This window comes from Fusarium odoratissimum, assembly GCF_000260195.1.
Source record: "Fusarium odoratissimum NRRL 54006 unplaced genomic scaffold supercont1.37, whole genome shotgun sequence".
NCBI classification, from domain to species: Eukaryota; Fungi; Ascomycota; class Sordariomycetes; order Hypocreales; family Nectriaceae; genus Fusarium; species Fusarium odoratissimum.
Genome location: NW_022158720.1, coordinates 108,396 through 129,447, shown reverse-complemented (window position 1 = coordinate 129,447; position 21,052 = coordinate 108,396). Strand labels below are relative to the sequence as shown.

Below are 21,052 nucleotides of genomic sequence, written 5' to 3'. Positions count from 1 at the left end.
GTCCGTGTCTCTTACTTTCATAGCCAACTTCCATTGTTGGTCAATGATGTGCAAGGGGGCTGATGATGATGTGTCGTTGCGGTTCGGTACTTTAGATAAGGCGATATGGATAAGATATGCCGACATCCAATCCAATGGATGACGAATGGGGCTCTGCTACCGTATCTCAATGGCCTGGAACTGAGAGAGAGAAAAATATTCCATCTCGCTAGAAGCCTTCTGCAGCGTTTGCTTATCGATGATGTCTCCATAAATGACCGACCAAAGCCGCTGGCCCTGGGCTGGTCTACGGGAGAGGCGTTTACCTAGAGAGTCCTAAATTCGGAGGGCCCCGATAACAAACGACACTAGCATATTTTTTATCTCTGAATTGATCTTGCACCATGTTATTCCCCTGTGCTGGTCTCTGGTCAGTGCGATAAGTTATGAACCATTGACCAAGTCGTGATATATCTACATGTTGTATATTGTACATAGAAGAACCCAATTACATCACAATGCTGGACGAGCATCATCATCTTCCCTTGTATTTGACCTCCGACCTCGCAAGAACTCGACATACCCGATCGGTCTGCCTCGGGCTAAGCCAAGCACATCTTGAATCCCACCGTACGCAAGGCCAAACAACAACCCGTATCGCGCGGTCCGGGCGGCGGTTGTGAGTGACAGGCGATCTAGATGCACACGCCGAATATCGGCGCTTGTTAGCTCATCTCTTTCTGCCGCCTGTGCTGTAAAGTAATGTAATGTAAAAGAAACCCCTGCTCCACATCATGCAATGCTTGCAATATCTACCCGTCGCTTTCCATCATCAAAGCTCCCAAAACGCCATGCATTCCCCATATGGGGTTTTGCGCAATACCGTTTCCCTTAGTCAAGCCGAGGTCTGAAGAGATGACCTAAAGAGAAGGAGAGAAAAGAATTGACCACTTACGCCAAAGAGAAAACGCGCCGGCGACAGTAAGCGTAGCTATCGTCGTAGAAAACATGTCGCTCGCCCCGCGATATCGATCGACCGTGCTCTCAAGCGACAAGGCCAGGAAGCTCCAGAAGCCAGTCTTGAGACCCATGCGGAAGCCCTCTCGTATGCCGCCCTGCATGGCGTGGTAATTCTTGCTCTTGTGGTAGAAGTACCACCCTGTCGTCGTGTCGGGCATCTTGTGCGCATGCTCCGCCCGAAACCGCAGCTGCGCCATCTGTCCGCCCTGCGTCGCACCAAGCGAGAAGCCCACGACTGCTGACGAGATTGTTCCCAGCATGAGCCGCATTGGCGTCGCGATGGACAGACGCGGGTTCGTGTCCTGGGGGAAAGTTAGATCTGAGGGCATTGGTGCCCCGGGCCGGGGTGACGGCGCCAGGGTCGGCGACGGAGCGGCGGCCATTTTGGTGAAGCTGGGAATATCTTGTTTCTAGGCTGCGCTTCTGTTTTCAGAGAAGGCCGAGATTGTCGCGAGGCTCTGCGGCTGGTGGAGTCTCGTCTCGGTGGTGGGATGCGGAGAACGAAAGACCGGCCGGAGTTTGCAATCCCGGCGGTGGATGCTGATTTTTTGGCGCCGCTTGGAGTCGGTAATGAAGAAGAGGGGTTGCGCTTGGGGTTGGAGTTGGTAATAAAAAGATGACAGGCGAAGGCCCGATAGAGATATGTTCTTGTATCGTGAGATTTGAATATGTAATTGAATTGACTTCGCTTCGATGCTTGCCTGATGCGAACTTGAGGCTCATGTCATGATGGACAGTGCGCTCATGCATTAGTACAGTATTCACGCACGGTCTGTATTCACATGGAGCTCGAAATGCAAGGTTTGCAGTCGTCAAAATGTTTGGGAATTCAAATGGCCAGTTTCAATACCCTAAGACAAATTCCATGGAGTTGACCAGTTCTCAGGGAGTGAATTACAGTTACTCATTTCCTCGAGTCAATGGTAGCTTCCGCCCTATGGCTGGCCAGATGATTCTTTTGGCATCCATTTTCAGTGCTTGTTCCAGGGTAGCATTCGGCTTCTAGAAGCTGTCACTTTATGCCTTGCTCTCGTTCCTGGATCTTGTTGCTGAGCTGTCACAAATCCTTGAAGATGACGTATCGATAGTATAATTCTTATAGGACAGCGTTTCTGCACACCATTGTAAGCTGGGATATCCATACGTCTTGATGGAGTGACAGCGTTCAAATCCTGCCTGTGTCCCTCCATCTACGCGCTCTCACGTGATGTCGCGCCGAGCTGAGCCGCGATTCGCCCCGCCGTTCAAAGCCTCAATGCCCCTCATGAAGAACAGAGAGAGGCAGCTTTAAACTCTGACGTCTTCCTCAAACCTTCGAAACAAGATCGACAAAATGGTACTACACAGATCGACTTACTTCCTAACGCCTTTCGATACTAACAATACCCCAGACTGATGTTGATGACGCAAACATCTCGGTGCGCTTCAAGCACGGCATCCATACCATCTACCTCTTCATCGACGCCCTCGCCCCCTTCTCCAGCGCCGCCACCGAACTCCTCAATGTTCTGATCGAACGATACCCCGATGGTCTTACCAAGTCGCTTGGCTCTTCCGAGAAGACTACCTTCGATACAGACTCAACTCTTGCCTTTGGCGCATTAAAGACGCCGAATGACCCCTCGAGCGGGTGGGTTAAACTCAAGACGGGTGATGGGGAGAAGACACCGACAGCGTTGGGACTGAAGAACAACAGTCTTCTTGCGTTTGCGGTGCTGGATGAGGAGGGTGATGCGCCAGAGTTTGAGGTTGAGTGGCCAAAGGAGGATGAGGAGCTGTATGAGGAATGATTTAGGGGCGAATCTCCAGATCCACGCGAAGTCAACTACATTTCTGCGACGGCGTACTGTCTCCCCTTGATGCCGGGCGGAAGATACACCTACGATCGAGGCTGGCGTCGAGAACCGCGCCTGAGGACTACACCACGGAGCTCTCATGGAAGGAGCATAGTCGTACGACGCCTTACTGGGCCTGCAGAATTACTGAGAAGATGTGAAAAGAAATATTAAAGTAGATACCCATTTGAACGCTTTACATGACGACCAACAAGGATGAGCTGAGCTTGGGTAAAGATCATCGGGGTAGGTAACATTGCAGGCCAAAGCATCTGGGTCGCATTGATCGAAATATCACGACGCCACAACTAATAAAATCAAGCATATTTTTAAAAATAGAGGAACTCGCCATTGTTTCAATTCCGTCTTACATGACTCGCTGAATCAATGATGCGGCGTTGCTCTCCCTGAGAAAGGGGTCCTTGTCGCATGACTAAGCCATTTAAACTTCACGTGTTGTCAATTCTCCAGGGGTACAGGACCTTAAACCAGGGACCAACACCAACTCTCCTTTCCACGACCAAACCTTTGCGCCGCTCCCAACAACGTCCCGTTGGCCTTTTTAAAACATTACCGACGTGGCTTGTGCATGAGGTTGACTACATGAAAGTCGTGGCTTTTCTCCGCCATGGCCTGGGCCTACTGGTGCCGCTCTCGATAGCCTTCACAATCTACCTCTACATCTTCCCCATCGTTCAGGGATGCGCATTCCCCGTCGAGTCGAGAGATAGTCAGGAGGCTTATGACTTGACCAAGAAGTTCCACTGGCCTTCGAAGCCGACTGCGGACGATCATGCTAAGCTTGCGCCTTTTCGACTCCTTGCGCTGGGAGATCCTCAGCTAGAAGGTGATACCTCGATTATTACGAACTACCTGGGCACTTTTCCTCATGTGCAGAGTGTTTTCAAGCATGTGACGTTTCAGACGACGCATTGGTGCTTCCGCGAGCGAGTGCGAAAGATCATACACGATATTGTCGATATAATCATGGAGGATCTTCCCTACTACCTCATGTCGCAGCGCAAACGGTTCGATCTATGGGGCAACGACTTTTACCTGGCGCATATCTACCGTCAAGTCAACTGGTGGTCGAACCCTACCCATGTATCGGTACTGGGCGATCTTGTCGGTAGTCAATGGATCGACGACAAGGAGTTTGAGAAGCGAGGCCGACGATTCTGGAACCGCGTGTTCAAGGGTACCGAGAGATTGTCCGACGAGCTGGCGCAAACTCCGAGTAACGATTACAACATTTCTGGCGTTTTGGATGGTAGTGATGAAGCTAAGCTCTGGAAGAAGAGAATGCTCAACGTGGCAGGAAACCACGATATTGGATACGCTGGAGATTTGACCGAGGAGCGATTGGAGCGCTTTGAACGAGTTTTTGGAAAGGCAAACTATGAGCTGCGGTTCGAGCTGCCCATCACGGACCCTGAAACGATAGCTACGATGTACTCTGATTCCAACCCCGAGTCGAAACGAGTCATTCCCGAGCTTCGCATTGTTGCTGTCAACGATATGAACCTTGATACACCGGCGAAGTCTCTTCCTTTACAGGATGCGACGTACGGCTTCATCAACAACGTCATTTCGTCCGCAGGGTCCGTTCAATACCAGGGTCAATTCACTCTGATCCTCACGCATATCCCAATGTACAAGCCCGCAGGCATCTGCGTTGACGCTCCCTTCTTCGACTTCCATACTGCAGCAGACGGTGGAGGTCTCAAGGAGCAAAATCAACTCAGCTCTGATGCCAGCCGAGGTTTCTTAGAAGGAATCTGGGGCATGAGCTCAAAGAGAACTGCACCAGGCGGTGGCTACGGCCGCGCAGGTCTAATGCTCAACGGCCACGATCACGCCGGCTGCGACACGTACCACTACATCAACCAAACAAACGGCACAGACCCCTCCCAGCGTCAATGGGAAGTAAAAACCTGGTCCGACGCACAAGATCTGAAAATCCCAGGCACCGATGGCATACCGGGCCGACGCGAGATCACAGTCCGCAGCATGATGGGCGACTTTGGCGGAAACGCCGGTCTGCTGAGTCTCTGGTTCGACCAGGAATCTTGGGAGTGGAAGTATGAGTACGCCACGTGTCCGCTGGGAAGCCAGCACTTCTGGTGGTTCGTGCACATCTTCGACTTTATCGTGCTGGTGTGGATGCAGTCGTACGCTGTGCTCTCTGTGATGCAGGCTTATGGTGTTGATGTGGACGGGCCGTTTTGGAGGGGCGTGTCGCGGATGAAGGACTTTGTGCTGCGGCGGAAACAAAGTGTCAGTGATAAGAAGTAAAACTATTTGGATAAAACGATATTTGGGTTAGTGATATTTTCTTCATAGAATACAAAGCGTTCTGATTTCGTAATTTGATGTGGGTTTCGCCTGGGATTGCCGTTCGGTGAATTATGGTGGTTGTAACGGTGTTGGGCCGAGACATTCTCGCGATGGCGAGCTGAGTCGAGTAGATATTGCGAGGCGCAGGGCTGGAATAGGATTAGGGTTGTTGTATAAGGTGTGGTGATGGGCGTGGTACTGATGGTAACGGTGTTGGACAGAGATCAGGGCCGCGCGGCGAGGTTGTACACATCGTTTGGTGTTTTGTATTGCCATGGCTAGGCTCTGGGTCTGAGATTGAGGCAATCATGGCTTGCCTTTACTGATATGAGTGCATGCGGCTCTGCGCCGTTGAGTCAGTCCTGGAGGTGTCATGATGAATGCGCATGCCATGTCTCGTGGTATCTTGTGTGTGTCGTCTTTCATACAGTAATTGATGGTGCTGCGCTTCAACAGCCCCCTTCATCATGGACTTTTCCTGATTACCAATATGATGATCATCTGTACAAAGATCACGTCACTCAACACAAACACTTATTCACGTCTTTAAGCTGACACGAACCAGATCACAGGCAACGCCATGATATAAAAGACTATTGCGCGTGGTCTCCCAAGCCGGTAACATCAACATGGTGGTGATACAGCCGTTGAGGTTGCCCAGCGACCAAGGAACTCTGCCAGATCCGGCGAAGCACCGCTATCTATCAGGGAAGAAGGTCCGTTGCGCAAAATCGTGTGTAGAGTGCGACCAAAAGCAACGGTCGTTTGTGTGAGATAAGTGATTGGGAAGGGTGACTACATAAACCCAGGACCAAACCGCTGGGTCGATGTTGAGATTTGCATGATCATATTCACACGAGACCATTCACCGGAAGAAGACCTTTTACAAACAGTCATTGAGATACTGCTGGAACCATGTTGTCTCTTCAAGGACTTGGCGTGCTGATCTTTCTGGGCGTCGCAGAAGGTGTCCCGCGACTAGATGAAAGTCATCAAGAAGCACTTCTCAAACACCATGCCAATATACCAAGGGACAACGCCAATGATGGTGTACCTACCGACATGCTTGGGGCGATGAGTCCCCAGACAGACTACAGAACAATGCCAGCGGGCACTTACACAGAGACAATCTCAACAGGCCTAGTCAGGATAATCGTCGTCAACGAACCAACACCTACGACAGCCAATCAAGGAAAATGTCCAGTCGAATGTGATTGCACAAGGATAAAAGATAAGAACAGCGATGAGTAAGTCCATGATACCAATCAGGCTCATTCTGTACATTGCTGACACGCTCAGATACGCCCAATGCTTGACCAACGCAGCATGCAGACCATGCAGAGAACCAAGTCTCACAGCTTCATCAACGATGAAGCCAAAGGCAACATGTCCCGCAGAATGCGACTGCACCAAGATCAAGGACGAGCAAAGCCAAGAGTACATGTCATCTTCACTCCATCACAAGCTTCACTTTATCTAATAAGTAACAGGTACTTCCAATGCATAACAAACGTCAATTGTCAGAGTTGCAGAGTGGGAACCCCACCCAATTAAAGAAACACGTGAAAAGGAAGCAGGCGTTATCATTGCATGTGGTGGTATTTGGTAGCTGACAAGACTTTCATCTGTCGTATGATGATGGTAGCTAGATAAAAAAGTTTGACAAAAGAAAAAAAAAAGAGAATGCGTTTCTTTTTCCCCGAGCTTCGAACAAATGCAACGCTAGAATCCGTAAATTAAGCTATGTTGTTGGGTTTAACAGCAGCAGTCGAAGCACTCAAGACAACACTCGCAGGTCTCGCCGCAGAGCCAGCAGCAGCAGAGTGTAGCGATACTGTAGTTTATTAGTATTATTGATAGTGTAGTAGAGAGTGAGTGAGGCTTACCATGTGTATAGACAGCCGTGGCTCTTCTCTTCTTGTGGTGGAGGGGCCTGCTGGTACTGCATCTGTGTATTGTTAGAAACCGGTGATCTTCCACTTGAGCTTCATAAACTTACAGGCTGTGGGGGAGGGTAGCCCTGGCCGGGAGGAGGGTAATACTGACCCTGCTGAGGAGGGTAGTAGCTGTCAAACATTAGCTTTCCCTTCGTTTTCTTTTTGTGATAGAAGCTTTCTTACCCTTGGTTGTTGGGATCGTATGGAGCAGACATTATGACAGATGTGGTTTATGGGATTGCGAATGTGCAAGATGCAGAGTTGGAGACAGGAAGAGCGTCAAGTTATATTATTAGCCCCATGTGTTTTCCATCTGTCGCGGAAAGGGTCATAGGGGGCGCAGTTGCAGACAAGACGAGACGCAGATGATCTGTATCCTTCTTGGCTCTTTGCTGTGACCTTGGCGTAATAACGGGTATCCCGCGCACCAAGGCCGATTTAACCGTACAGCAGTCTTGGCAGACACTCCTCACCATCTGCTCTGGCACTTCTACTGATTGACACTCACTGGTTGGTCCTTTCACTGGGCTTGCACTAACTGATAGTTAGCGACGGTTATGCCGGCACGTTCCGTACGAGTCGGCAAATGATATTGGGTTTTGACAGCCTTGTTGGTCTGTTTACTCTAAAATGTTAAATTACAGTCTCCCGGACCATCTCAGCTAAGGGTCTTGGTGACCCCACTGCGAATTGACGTTGCAGGGATTGAGCGCCTTGGCAATTGCGCGTCCTCCATGGCTGAGCTTCACTCCTGCATAAATGGTCCTTCTTGGCGTAAGAGGTTGGGCTTGAAGATCGTTGACTAGCAAATGCCCGACGGAGCATGAGCCAAGTTTGTTATAGCACTATCACGAGATTACGAGCCACAGCTCTTCATAGGGTCTTCCGTATAAGTTGTCCATTGCTTCTCACCGTATTCTTGATAAAGAAGCTGATCCTCAGGCTCAGGCACTCCCTCAGCCTTGCTACACGTCCCGTTCTTGTCCTGTCTTGTCTTGTCATGAAACACTCCTTGCCGCTGTATTCCCGAACCCTGTAAGATCAACGCGCGCGCGTACAGTATATGCAGGTACCGCCACGATTTACGAATACAACAATGGCGAATGAATTGAAGCTGCCCAAAGCCGCGGGGACCGATTCCCTCTAACGCGCGTTGTTTAGCCACTGAATATTTGCTTTCGGCTGCGGCTGAGTCGTGGAGCTTGTCTCAGCTTTTGGTGTCTTGGACGAGAGAGACTTGCCGTTATGTTGTATCGCTTAGTTACCGGTTTGCGCCGCATTCGGTGCCCGACAAATGCAGCCGCCGACAGAATCTGTGCCAATTGACGGACGCAGTTGGTTCAAGCTAACGTTCGTTGGATGCTTCTCAATCGTTGCTATCTTTACGTAGTGATTCGCCTCCTGGCGCATGATTAGAGAAGCACCCTCCCAAGCGCTTTGATTTGCGCCTGGCTTTCTATTAACTCGACCTAGGGGAGGCAAGAAAACTTAGGACCTTGACCCTAAGCAATAAAAATATTGAGGTAATTTGGCCTAAGTTTAGGGGACTCTTTACTAAGTTTATTTTGGCATCTTCTTTTCAAGTCTTGAGTTTTCTTGCTCCCCGAGGTCGACCTGAGCGAAGCGGGCGCAGGAAGGACAACCATGCAACTCACGGACATGCAGCCAAACGATCGACATGCTCCTTAATCCGCGAAGCAGCTTCTTTCGAACTCAATTTCGTGACATCAAGCACCAATTCGTTCTCATTCCCAAAGCGATAGTTTGTCTCTTTCTCCAGAATCGGCCTCAAGATCGTCTCGTCCGTAAGCTTCGCGTCTACGCTTTGACTTCGCATCGAATTGATCGCCCGCCTTATGTTCTCCTCAATCTCGCACTCCAGCACGATCGATAAGAACGAAACGCCTCTCTTTCTCGCTGCAGCTTCATAGTCCTTCGCGCCCATTTCTCCCGCTGCGCTTGCCTCTCGCGCATCTGTAAAGATCCACGTTCTACCCTTAGTATATTCCGGCGTCGCGATTTCGTTCAGGACGTATCGCCGTAGACCCGTTCGTATCCCATGGTAGCCTGGAGATGAGCGTTCGACGAGGGCATCGATGGGATCGATAAGGAGGTGATTGTGGTATACTTTTGAGTCGGGGAGTAATTGTTGGAGCTCCTTCGCGATCGTGAGCTTCCCGATGCCGGGGAAGCCGCTGATGTAGATGAAGCAAAGCATGTTTCGGTAGGGCGGGCGTGATGTCTGACAGGAGGCTTGCGAATGCGATTTTCGTACTGGCTTTTCAGTTGAAGGGTTTGTTGGTCATCGAGGAAACGCGGATCCCGGTATTTGAAGTTCGACGGAAGGTGAGTCACTGTTATGCTTTTAACAACCACCGAGCCCTCCCAGTGTGGCCACTCAACATCGCGCACCAGAAGCTTAAGTCGACGACTCAAACTCTGATCATGCAACCAATCTTCGTAAGTCCTGCTCAAGAGGATCAAGAACGCCAGAAATAACATCCCCTTGGAAACAGCATGAGTTCCCAGACGTATCAATTTGCATATCCGATCGTAGACATCGCTCGACCGCATTGTAATATCCAGAGCCACCAGTCATCATGACTCTTCCCAAAAGCTTATTGGCAGCTTCGTAGTCAAGGATATGTCTCGGTAACCCGGACTCTAATGTTTGAGTCTGGGGTGCATCCAGAGTTGCTATTGACTGGCCAAGTATGAGCTCGATGAGTAGGATTCCGAGATAAAGCATGAACGGGTTGGTTGGTGATACTGATGCGTTGACTCTGGGATATTCTGGGAAGTGTCTGAGGACAAAAACATGCTGAAATTGACGAACACCACCCTTTTGGGCAATGAAGATATCTTCACTTCTTGGAATATCCGCAACCCAAGGCGTACCCTGCATCTGTAAGACACCACAGGCAATCATCCAAGCCAGGCGTAGCTTATCACCGTAGAGCAGCGCTGGATCCTGAAGGACTTGTTTTAGTGGTACTAGAGACCATTCATCACAACTACCCAGACATTCAAGTGTATAAACATCATACATCTTAGTTTCTGTCATGTAGCAGTGCTGAATATGTCCCCATCTCTCGCCCTGCTTTCTCTTCCCCATCGTTTGCATTGCTTCACAAAGATTGCTGATGTGTTTGGAACAAACAGGCTCTGATATTGTCCTGAGAGTATTGAGTGTAAGGTTTGATAAGGCTGATTCGATGATAACTGTTTGCGACTGCGGGCTGTTTGTCGAAGAGGTAGTTGAGGGGACAGCAAACCCAACTGTCTTCCTCGAAGTAGATGTACTTTGTGCTGTGAAGGAAACCGTCGACTTCTTCGAGTCCTCTTTGCTCTTCAGAAGAATTTCATTCCACTGCTTTGAAGTATTGGCTTGCGATGTCGTCAGGTACGAAACAGCAAGACGGAACTGCAACTCCTTGATGATGTCCTCGTCTTCATCCTCGGGAACAACAGTGCGTGACGGCGGTGTAAGTCTAAGGCCAACATCATGTAAACCAGAGCATTTGCAAGTCATAGTGGATCGCAATGCTTGATAAATACCGCTCAGCATTCCGTTGACTAGTTTGTTGAGTCTTCCTTGTGATCGAGATTTTCTCTGTGACTCTAGATCCGTGTTCAGAACGGCTAGCCTTTGAAGAGCAGAGACGCCGTCGCGTATTCTCGTAAGGGCTTCCTCATGGTTGGACTTCTGAAGGATAAATGTCGCCCGCTTGAACTGCTTCTTTATCGAAGAGCTTTCAGTCCATTCGGCCTGTTTCGAGTTAGCTAAGGTACAAAGCTGATCGCAACCACCTACCTTTCCGTCTGTACCAACATTGAGCTTCTCCATCATCTCCTCGATAGCTTCCCTCATGTCCTGCACGCGATCATCGAATACCTGCAACGATGACCAGAGCCTCAAGCGCAACTTATTGAAGATCTCTTCTTCTCTCCAAAGATCTCCGAATGGATCTCGAATCATTTCTTCGATGCGCGTTTGTGGTGCTATTCCTATCAGAAGTTTCTCACAAATATTCTGTAGATTGACATGTTCGGTCTTGAGAGTCAAGATGAGGCTCTTGAGGATTCGTTTGTAGGATCGGAAATTCTGCAGGGTGCCGAGACCGTTCATGTAGCATTGTAGTGCAGATACCACGATAGGTATGCTACCGAGCACGATACCGGCGACCTCGAAGCCTGACATTGAAACGCAATCAAGACGTTGATGGAGGGACGAGAGTGTGAGGGAAGGAATTTTTGAGGCTCTCAGCATGGTCTTGTCCAGCTGCCCTGATTGAGGGTTGAAAAGAAGAGGGGTTGCGGCTGACGTGCAGCTGAATGTTGATCTGACCAACAGCACCTGCAGATAACACCTTACCATGGGTCACCAGAGGGCATGTGTCACTCTAACCTTCCTTCCATGTTTCTTGGGTCGATGAATCTCGAGATAACAAGCAGCGCCCTGTCTTCATTGCATTCCTCAAACAACCATGAATACTATTGCTGAATATGTGTCGGCTTGTCTTCAAGAGTTCAATAGTCTCTGCAGTTCCCCGACAATATGGACAGACAGTATTCCAGATAAGGGTACCCAGAGTGATATATCGCTAGTGAAGCTACAGAACGAGCTGAGCAGATTCAAAATCTGGAGTGGAAACATTGGCGCTCACAGAAAAGGAAGAAGCTCGCTCGATCATAGGCTTCGAGATGCGTCAAATATCCGGGATCAGGTGGTTGAGCTCTTGGAGGACTTGAGAGAGTCTCTGCAAGATGGTAAGTTGCCATAATTGAGCTGCGGAAGATTCTGTCTGACATCAACAGCTAAGGATATCCTCACTGGACAAACAACGCCATGGGATCAGGACCTGTCCCCAGCTGATTTTTCAGACTCCGACTCCGACCAAGAACCTTTTCAAGATGGCGCCTCCGGAAATTCTGAGCTCTCGCAGATATTTGCTGCGATAGTTGAAGACATCAACTGTCTGTTCAGGCTTTCAGTCTCCATTCACAATCCTTCTCCCCACGACCGCTTCAAGAAAGCCTGCTTAACCGATACATCTGGCTACGAGCCATTTGACGTACAGCATGTATGCAACAAGCTCTCCAAAGCCCCGAAGTCCATAGCAGAGAGACTTGGAAAGGCAATTTCTCGACGGAGGCAGTACTTCAAATACAGAGAACTGCACCATGACAAGTTGGCGAGTGGGCTCGAACTCGATGACAAGGACCAAATGCAGAGTACCGTAGCCTCTTCGTTGCCAAAGAAGCTTAATGTGAATGAACCTATCTCTTTGGAGGAGAACGTGGACGATGCCTCGGATGCTGGGAGATCACAGACGTCCTGGGCAACATCTGCTGCGAATCCAGAGAGACGAAAGATACCTGCCCTTCCAGCAGGAGCCGAGAATGGGCCTTTCGAGTGCCCATTTTGTTTTATGATGGTATCTATTGCTTCGAGGAATCATTGGAGGTTAGTTTCCCTTCCCTCGCCAATATGAATGTTACTGACGTGAGACAACAGGAAACACGTATTCTCAGATTTGTTTCCTTACATTTGCGTTGAGCTGGGTTGTCCGGCTCCAGACCAAGACTTTCAAAGACGTCACCAATGGGCTGATCACGTCAAGAAATACCATTGGAAGACATGGGCCTGCAAGCTTGGATGCGACAAGACCTTTGACTCTTCGCAAGACATGAAACGTCATTTAGAGCATAAGCATTCAGAAACCGCGGAATTGACTCATCTCGACAGTCTTGTCGCTATGTGTGAGAGGCCTAAGCCAGAAAACGAGCCAACAGACTGTCCTCTATGCAATGAAAGACAATCTACTTTCAAACAATACCATCGACACGTTGGTCGCCACCAGGAAGATCTTGCTCTATTCGCATTGCCCCATCTTCCAGGTGAAGAAGATGAAAAGAAAGTCGAGCCTGATTCCGAGTCCGAGGGACAAGAAGCCATGCATTCTGAAGTACAAGATGAGTTGGAGAAGGCCAGCTCTTATGTCACCCGTCTTTCTAATGAGAGTGGAGACGAGGCTACAGATGCAGCTGAACGTAGTCCTCGATATTCTTCAGTGTATCATTCCCCTAGGGCCTATGTTATAGACAGCAATGATACAAACAGAATCATCAATGGCGTGATATTCCGACCGTCTCGTCCATGGAAGTGTCCGGTTCTGTCCTGTCAGTATCATGATTACGGATTGTCTACCGAGGAGGAGAGAGACCACCACTACAGCGATAAGCATTCTGAAACCCCTGTTGAGAATACCTCAGAAAGCTTCAACCCCGCTCATTTTGACATTCTGCACCTCCATCACAAGAAGTTCAAATACACAGTTGAATTTCCCCAACACGATATCAGAGATGGCAGGCTGCAAGTGTCTGAGATTAGAGCTCTGGCAGCGAGTCTAACATTTGTTCCTGATAGCTTCAGACATGTGGTCGAGCTTTCTTGCAAAGACACTAAATTGTTAATCGATGGTACGCCTATTCGAAACTATGGTATATCAAGTGGTGATTCAATAAAAGTTACATCACCGCAATTCAGAAAGTCTGATCAATTCGGCGGTTCCCCTAGTAAGGACCCTGTGCTGGATAATGGGCACGGCACTGAGGGGAACAGGGAACTCGAAGGGAAAGCAGAACGAGACAATCGCCGAGCAGAGTTCTCCCGAGAGTTAAGACAAAGAGTTGTGATAGATTCCAGCAGCGATCAGGTGCCAGTTCCCAAAACCGCATCAGATCTCGAGTTAGGAGGTACCTTTCAGGCCTCTGCACCTAACCAACCACCTGGAGAGGCTGACAGCAAGGTTGCAATAGCCCCCAGACCTGGAGTTAGATGTCCTACCTGTGCCTTGGGAGGCAAAGAGATATGGGTTATTCCCGGGCGCTGTTGTGGATATTGCGGAACACCATGTGTGGACGAGGATACTCTAGACGTTCATGATTCGTTCAGAGCGACAAACGTCAATGATAACAACGAGGAACGGCTGCGTTCGACTCCTGAAGGACCCGAGAAGAAAGAAGTATCGTGCCCAAGCTTTTTGGTCAATGGTTACTGCATGGATGGAGCTGAATGCCCCTTCATTCATGATCCGGCCATGATATCCACTTCCAATCCGTCTAGCAAGCAAACTAATATCGTGGAGCCTTCGCCGGATCCTCACCTAACGATGAACAGAAAGGAACTTAAGGTTTGGAAGGCTTTATGTGCGCTAGAGGACGAATTGGAAGTAGGATGGCTTCCAATATGCAAAGAGGCCATTAACTCAGACGATGGTTCAACAAAAAAGCAAGACGAGCGGCTCGGACTTATCAATGGGATTCATTCTAACATCATAAGGAAGTTGAGGGGTATCGAGGAGCTCAGCGAGCCTGATATCAAGGCAAAGAGAAGTCATATCGTGGAAAAGGTCGACAAGCTTTTAGCGAGACTAGGTGTTGAGTCAACAAAGAATTGAGGAACAGGGAGTTTTCGGGTAGTATAGTCATGGAGGGGGATGACTTGACCTTTTTACCCCACCATTGCCTATGTTGAAGTGCTCTTCAACAAGTCGTGCGTTGACCGCACGAGGAACTAAAGAGCCCATGAGGAGAACCAAGGTCCGCAGATCCCGCTTCGGGAGTGTGGGAGACATTACAAATGCTAGGGAAACCGTTGTACACGCCGAAAAGAAATAAGGATCTCCTTTAGAAGTGTCATGGTTAAGTTGCTTCTAGTGTCTGGGGGAAAGGGGGGTCAGGGTGAGAATATTTGTCTGGTTGATTCGGTATGTTCAAGACCAAATGCCAGACTAGATTTCGGAGAGCAAGCGGATGATGGATCAGGACGGCAACGATATAGACTTGGTGATGAGCCAGCGGTCCTGGAGAATTTCCTCAGAACAATCGCCGTAGATATGATTAAGCAAGTTGATGCATTCATAAAGTGAGAAGCCAATGTTTAGTCGGAATCTTGACAGCTGGCTATGCCTACGGGCCGCCCGGGCCGCTATCCTAATTAGTGGGCTGGCGCTGACAGGAACACCCCCCTGATGATATGATATGATATGATATCATGTCATGTTTGCTCGGTTCAAAGACGACCGTTAAAACAAAAAGCCTCAACCGTCAAACATACATCTTCTTTAAGCCACTTCATTCTCCTCCTCCCAAATCTTATGTTGCTGTTCCTGTTGTTACTTTGCTCTACATTCGTTCTATGATCATGCCGAACCAATCTACAGGGAATACGACACCGCCCGAGGCGCCGGCACCAATCACTACCCGTACAAAGTCTCCGTCGAAATCTCTTTCGAAATCCCCGTCAAGGTCTCCGCCGGCTCCGGGTGAACTTGGCCCTGCGGACGATTCTGATGTCTGTCCTTCTGGCCCCTTTCATATTAAGAACGGCACTTACTTTTGAGCAGCATGATTCTCATGGGGATGCCGACTCTTCCATTGGGGCCGATACGTCAGTGACCGTTGAGACAGTACATATTCCATGTTTCTGACAGTCCTCGCAGCGAGAGCTCAGTCGCCTCTGTTTCTGCTAGTATCCTTGAATACCGTCGCAGCCAGGGGCGCACGTACCACAGCGACAAATTCACCGCGAATTACTTCTTCCCCAATGACGATCAACAAGTCGAGTCTATGGACTTGACGTACGTCTTAGCCCATACCTCAAGGCGCATTAACACGGCTCTAACTAAACAACAGACACCATTACTTAACGCTTCTTTTGGATGGTGAACTGTTTCTTGCCCCTGTCAAGGTAGATTCTATACAGGTAAGGCGCTCTCACAAAATTCCCAAGCTGGTTGAAAGTACCTGTTTTGATTTGTACAACGCTTCTTGAAGCGAGTTCTAGATGTTGGTACCGGAAGCGGTGAGTTCTCGTTAGTTCCTCCTTTGGATCTTCACTAACAGCTTCGCAGGAATCTGGGCTATGTATGATATTCCGACAAGTCCGGCAATGCCGCCTGCTTACAGACTATAGTGAATTTGCCGACCGATATCCTAGGACAGAAGTGATTGGCACGGATCTTTCTCCTTGCCAGCCCCAATGGGTTCCCCCGAATCTTCGTTTCGAAATTGATGATGCTACCCAACCCTGGACGTGGAAGGAAGATTATTTCAGCTTTATTCATGTCCGATATCTCTTTGGTGCCATTAAAGACTGGGATGGTCTCTTTAAAGAGGCATACCGATGTTGTGCACCAGGAGGCTGGGTACAGTCAGGCGAGGCCGACGTCACATTCCGTAGTGACGATGGAACTACCGAGCTGGAACCTGTTTTCAAAACTTACCAGAAGCTCTTTGAAGATGGTAGTCAAATTCTAGGTAATCCCTTCTTCGTCCACGATGTGCAGCCAAAAGCTTTTCAAGATGCTGGCTTCACAGATGTCGAAACCGTTGACTACAAGGTAGGTTTCTTTACAACTTGGTTGCAGTTGACTGAAACTATATCTTGCAGTTCCCTATTGGCGGTTGGCCCAAGGATCCAAGACTCGCCGAGGTCGGTCGGTTTGTCAAGGCCACACTGGAGAACGACTTGGAGGGTAAGACAACCAACCTTTGACTATTGATGGATTTCTCACGCCTGATAGGTTACACTCTCATGATGTGGCAAGACGTTTGTCAATGGCCCAAAGATGAATACCAGGTGTTTCTCATGAGCTTGCGTAAGGCGATACGGAACCCCAAGGTGCATAGTTACATGACTGTGCGTTACGTGTACGGTCGCAAGTAGGCTATGTTGGCGATCTTCAAGTGATACAATATTATGGGATTGGGAGGATTAGTTCTGTGTCGTGATACTTAGCTCCCAGCCACAGGTCTCAGACTACAAAGAAGATATCTAAGGTTTAGGAGGACAGACAACCAGCCAGAAGTAATCTGTTGTTGGGCAGGTGGAGCACATAAAAATGGTCTCTATTTAATGTTAGGCCAATGCTATCTGGAACCATCTATTAGGTTATGGTAATTTCCTCCCAGCTGTTATCCTTTACCGCTTGGCCTTTCATGATTCCGTGAACATAGCTATCTCCGACCAGTTGATAAGTACCATCAGCTCGAGGCCTCAGAACCAATGGCACCGGACAAGACGAAACCACCCAGACGCTGTCTGGTTCAAATGCCGAACAAAAAGCCAAGCCTAGGTGCCCTTCGTCTGTCAGAAAAACTCGCCGCTGGCCAGCGTATCTACCCAAGAGCGACGCGTACTGAGAAGCCTGTGAAAACGTGTTGGCGAGTTCCTTAGCCACTGAGGACGTCCACTCTAAGTCAACTTCTGAGGAAAAGTCCGTGATTGAGGATCTCGACGCCATGTATGAAAATATTGACGACAGCTGTGAGTCCGGAGGATCAGAAGGCCCTAGCTTTTGCAGCATCTGTTTTATCCATTCGATACTTGGAAGCATATCGGAGGCTTCATCTCCATCCCGGGCCAAAAGAGATTGGAAGTTTGTCAATTGTTCCAAGATTGAAAGTCGCTGATCGACTGTCATGGAGGTATCCCAGACCCGCAAGCAATGAAACAAGATGAAGGATAGCCAGGCTTTAAAGCAACCGCCAAGCGCCGAGCTATCTGTGACTGAATCGTATATATTTGAGCCAAAGATGAAAGTACGCCAACAAGCTTCAATGCTGAGCTCTCCAGTTACTTTGTAGCGCTTACCGCATCGTAGTAGAAGGGCCGCAAAAGGTTCGATGTTGAAATAGTAAGCGAGTACGTAAAATGGATACGACCCTGGAAGAATCTGTCCAACACGCTGAGCTTTGACAGCCAGCCTTGAGTCTGTGATACTAAAGCCCAGAGAACCAATCTCACTGTATCGCGCGGCGTCCAACCGATCATCGCTGTTAACACGATCAAAAAGGATGGGAGCAGTCCTCGCAGCCGATGGCTCGTTGGATAAGTTAGGTACCCACGATGGTATATCCTCTGAAGGTAAATTCTGTGTGCCGTGGTAGAATTCTGCAAAACCAGCTAAAGAGATGAATCCTAAGTGATTACAATGATTGAGGATATTCTTCGTGGCAGCTGTGAAAACCTGAGCGACGCTCGCGTTATAGTCAACTTCCAAATCGCATCGAGGAATTCCCATATGGCTCGCGGCCATGTTAACCATTCCCAATAACGAATACACCCGATCGCGGGCATTCGTAACCTTGAACTTATGGCACACCATCATCATGTATGCCAACTGAGAGCTGGCAGTCGTTTTCCAATTACCAGCGCCGGTAAGCTCCTCGATAACAGAAAGCAACGGGTGATCTTGAGGCTTTTTCAAGCTTTCGAGGGACATCTTGATTATGGTGATGAAGTGAACGGCGTAAGGTCCTGGCGACCACGTAATCTGTTCCAATTTGACCATGGCCAACGCCCCATTGGGAAACCAGCCCAGTCTTTTGATCATCGCCAATGCAGAGGCGAGCTGTTCCCAAGAGATACATTCGCCGTTTCCGAGGAACACAGAGGTCTGCCGAGCTAGGACGGTCTCTTGAATCACCCAAGCTCTGCGAAACCAATTCCGCTCCAGAAGATCAACGAATGGCTTCCAGGCTGCAGAAGGAGTAGGTGGAAGGCCTGAACTTTCGATTACGCTTTTGTCCAGGCTCACTTCACTTCCATCTGTCTCAGCCAAGCTGGCAAGTTTCCGTATGAGATGAATGGCCTCAGCTGACTCTTTTCCGCCAACACCGAGCCAGATATCGACTCGGGCTGCCATGCTGTAAATCTCGCTCATGATGCCGACCTGGATCTCGCGTTCCCTTTGGCTGGTCTGATCAATACATATTGCGTCGATCCACAAATACCAATCAAATTCCTCGAAGCGATTGAGAGCACCGAATAAGTTTGGTTGGACGTAGAATCTATCGCCGTTCACCAGTATGCATGAGTCGGAGTCGGTGGGTTTGCCATCCCCCTCTGGCGCACCCCATGTATAGGATAGTGCGTGGTAACCAAGTGCCTTTGCCTCATCCAGAGAATGAGTGGTCAAGTCAATATTCAGCCTCTCCGACAACAGGCTGCGTGTCCGCTGGCGTATCTGGACTAAGCGAATATGTGTGGAATCGAGTGTTGATTCGTATTTAAACCTGGTACCAAACGTACTGCTTCTGCGAAAAGTTGTCCATGGTGAGGGGGTCATTCTTGGCAGATGGAGTCGAAATTAAGACTATGGCCTTGGGAGCTGATTTCTCGAGCGAATAACGATGAGAGAAGAAATCATCCTTGAAAGCAAATGTCAGAATGCTACGATATTCATTTTACCATTTCCCCTTTTCTTTGCATAAATATCTAGTGTCTTATTGGTCCACTGTTGCCGCGCGCTTGAATATGACAGAACCAACACGACTGAAGCTATAGTTAGGTACTTTAACCGCCGCCCACCACAGGCCAATCTAATACTGGCAAAATCCCATAGACATTTTCTCATTACAAGATCGCATGCAAGCTAACAGCCTCTATAAATCAGACTGAACTTTTCGATTTCGACTTCTGGTTAAGAGTTGGTTGGCACAATATCAGATCTGTTTCTTGAGGTTGGTGCGGTTCAACTTGGCCCTCTGAGCCAGCATATGCCCAAAGAGGATGTAAAATGCTATGGTATGATATCAGTATATGGATAATAGGCAGATTGCCATAGCTCACGTACCTGGAACGTAGATTGCTAATCCAAACCAAAGTAGGTACTGATACGTTGGGTTTCGAGCTTGAGATGGCTGGATGACTTGATAAACAAGTTTCATCTCCGAGAAAATACCAATGGGGTAAAGGATGATGAACATGTTGTATCTGTTATTGGTCAGTTTATTCTTTTTATACGAGGTACTTTGCTTCTTACCTCAACCATGTCAAACCAGCTGGCACAGATCCCGTTCCCGTTTGAAGAGTAAAATAGAAGTATCGAATCGCATCGGCCGCATTCCAAGCCATGAGCATAAGACTATAGGCAGTATCTCTGAAACCAACTTGCGGATAGTTTCGTGTAATAGCCCAGACAATGGTGTTTCGACCGGCCACTTGGAGCGCAGTTGTAGCGGGAGCCGCTCGCACAAGACCAGTAACAGCATGGATAACTTCCATCACAGTAAAGGTCTCAGTCCATCGTGCTATAATGTTAAGTTCGTCCCACACAGCACCATTGCCTTGGTTTAACCACAGATATGCAGTTCTCAGCAAGAGGGCTGTTCGAAGAAGGGCTGAGAGGGTGTTGTAAAGGAATAAATATGTGGATGGCTTAGGCCGTGAATCAGAAGTTGGTCGCGCCATCTTTGCTTTAGATAATGAAGTCTGAAGGTGTAAGATCCTAGATTCAGATACGGAGCACTCTTATGGAAAATTCCACGACACGCTAATCAGGCCACTAAGGCGGATTGAGTTATACCGAGGCTGACGCTTGAGAACTTCCAAATTGAGATGCTACGCCGGATATTAACTGGAGACAACACCACTTATCTTGGAGACGAACTTGAATGTGCCTAAATCTATTTCTGAGTCTATTTCTGAGTTGAGGTGCCTTGGGGAGGCAAGAAAACATCTGACTTCTATCCTAAGTGACAAAAAGATTGAGGTAAATTTAGTATAAATTAGGCAAGCTTAGTATAGATTTAGTGGGCCTTAGGCTAATCTTTTTGGCATCCGCCCCTGATTCCGGCTTATGAGCCTATCCTTGGATCCTTTCCTAGGGAATTTAGTGGAGGTACTGTCAGAGGGGAATCTGGTATGCGTGTCGTGGTAGTGCATCGGCCATCTCGCAAGCAGGGACGGTGGAATCGTGTCACGAACTTTATGCAGGGCTCGTAAAGGCGACTTGAAAACTAGGGCCTGGCGAATCTAGACGCCGTCGTTATGGAGTGGAGATGCTTAGGAAGCTGGATACAGATATTGCCATTGGTACTATTGAAAATAAAACGTACTATTCAGGGACGTTGCATCTTCAGAACTCGAGTATT

General features: G+C 48.7%; 11 protein-coding genes across 11 annotated transcripts; 4 read left to right on the top strand and 7 right to left on the bottom strand.

Moving 5' to 3' along the window:
* Nucleotides 1-279: 279 nt before the first annotated feature.
* On the bottom strand, nt 280-1,751 carry FOIG_13952 (uncharacterized protein). The gene is made up of 2 exons (XM_031215129.1): nt 935-1,751; nt 280-674 (listed from the first exon to the last, which is right to left on the bottom strand). The coding sequence occupies exons 1-2, from the start codon at nt 1,380-1,382 to the stop codon at nt 493-495; spliced, it is 630 nt and encodes a 209-aa protein (XP_031055155.1). The 5' UTR covers nt 1,383-1,751; the 3' UTR covers nt 280-492.
* A 271-nt stretch (nt 1,752-2,022) lies between these two features.
* On the top strand, nt 2,023-3,124 carry FOIG_13951 (uncharacterized protein). Its single transcript, XM_031215128.1, has 2 exons — nt 2,023-2,335; nt 2,391-3,124. Exons 1-2 carry the CDS (start codon nt 2,333-2,335, stop codon nt 2,787-2,789), a joined length of 402 nt encoding a protein of 133 aa, XP_031055154.1. The 5' UTR covers nt 2,023-2,332; the 3' UTR covers nt 2,790-3,124.
* Nucleotides 3,125-3,174: 50 nt separating this feature from the next.
* Nucleotides 3,175-5,401, top strand: FOIG_13950 (uncharacterized protein). The gene has a single exon (XM_031215127.1). It carries the CDS (start codon nt 3,264-3,266, stop codon nt 5,127-5,129), a length of 1,866 nt encoding a protein of 621 aa, XP_031055153.1. The 5' UTR covers nt 3,175-3,263; the 3' UTR covers nt 5,130-5,401.
* Nucleotides 5,402-6,311: 910 nt separating this feature from the next.
* FOIG_13949 (uncharacterized protein) lies at nt 6,312-6,614 on the bottom strand (the record flags this gene model as incomplete). Its single annotated transcript, XM_031215126.1, has 1 exon — nt 6,312-6,614. One exon carries the CDS (start codon nt 6,612-6,614, stop codon nt 6,312-6,314), a length of 303 nt encoding a protein of 100 aa, XP_031055152.1.
* A 312-nt stretch (nt 6,615-6,926) lies between these two features.
* Nucleotides 6,927-7,323, bottom strand: FOIG_13948 (uncharacterized protein; the record flags this gene model as incomplete). The annotated part of the gene is made up of 4 exons (XM_031215125.1): nt 6,927-7,005; nt 7,058-7,119; nt 7,171-7,237; nt 7,292-7,323. 4 exons carry the CDS (start codon nt 7,321-7,323, stop codon nt 6,927-6,929), a joined length of 240 nt encoding a protein of 79 aa, XP_031055151.1.
* Nucleotides 7,324-8,759: 1,436 nt separating this feature from the next.
* On the bottom strand, nt 8,760-9,326 carry FOIG_13947 (uncharacterized protein; the record flags this gene model as incomplete). Its single annotated transcript, XM_031215124.1, has 1 exon — nt 8,760-9,326. One exon carries the CDS (start codon nt 9,324-9,326, stop codon nt 8,760-8,762), a length of 567 nt encoding a protein of 188 aa, XP_031055150.1.
* A 225-nt stretch (nt 9,327-9,551) lies between these two features.
* FOIG_13946 (uncharacterized protein) lies at nt 9,552-11,419 on the bottom strand (the record flags this gene model as incomplete). The annotated part of the gene is made up of 2 exons (XM_031215123.1): nt 10,923-11,419; nt 9,552-10,877 (listed from the first exon to the last, which is right to left on the bottom strand). The coding sequence occupies exons 1-2, from the start codon at nt 11,376-11,378 to the stop codon at nt 9,552-9,554; spliced, it is 1,782 nt and encodes a 593-aa protein (XP_031055149.1). The 5' UTR covers nt 11,379-11,419.
* Nucleotides 11,420-11,546: 127 nt separating this feature from the next.
* FOIG_13945 (uncharacterized protein) lies at nt 11,547-14,571 on the top strand (the record flags this gene model as incomplete). Its single annotated transcript, XM_031215122.1, has 3 exons — nt 11,547-11,878; nt 11,927-12,575; nt 12,627-14,571. Exons 1-3 carry the CDS (start codon nt 11,596-11,598, stop codon nt 14,569-14,571), a joined length of 2,877 nt encoding a protein of 958 aa, XP_031055148.1. The 5' UTR covers nt 11,547-11,595.
* An 894-nt stretch (nt 14,572-15,465) lies between these two features.
* FOIG_13944 (uncharacterized protein) lies at nt 15,466-16,841 on the top strand (the record flags this gene model as incomplete). The annotated part of the gene is made up of 7 exons (XM_031215121.1): nt 15,466-15,563; nt 15,616-15,753; nt 15,809-15,878; nt 15,950-15,987; nt 16,089-16,515; nt 16,566-16,650; nt 16,699-16,841. The coding sequence occupies 7 exons, from the start codon at nt 15,466-15,468 to the stop codon at nt 16,839-16,841; spliced, it is 999 nt and encodes a 332-aa protein (XP_031055147.1).
* A 161-nt stretch (nt 16,842-17,002) lies between these two features.
* Nucleotides 17,003-19,345, bottom strand: FOIG_13943 (uncharacterized protein). Its single transcript, XM_031215120.1, has one exon. The coding sequence runs from the start codon at nt 19,243-19,245 to the stop codon at nt 17,062-17,064; it is 2,184 nt and encodes a 727-aa protein (XP_031055146.1). The 5' UTR covers nt 19,246-19,345; the 3' UTR covers nt 17,003-17,061.
* A 276-nt stretch (nt 19,346-19,621) lies between these two features.
* On the bottom strand, nt 19,622-20,380 carry FOIG_13942 (uncharacterized protein; the record flags this gene model as incomplete). The annotated part of the gene is made up of 3 exons (XM_031215119.1): nt 19,942-20,380; nt 19,753-19,892; nt 19,622-19,698 (listed from the first exon to the last, which is right to left on the bottom strand). Exons 1-3 carry the CDS (start codon nt 20,367-20,369, stop codon nt 19,622-19,624), a joined length of 645 nt encoding a protein of 214 aa, XP_031055145.1. The 5' UTR covers nt 20,370-20,380.
* Nucleotides 20,381-21,052: the final 672 nt, after the last annotated feature.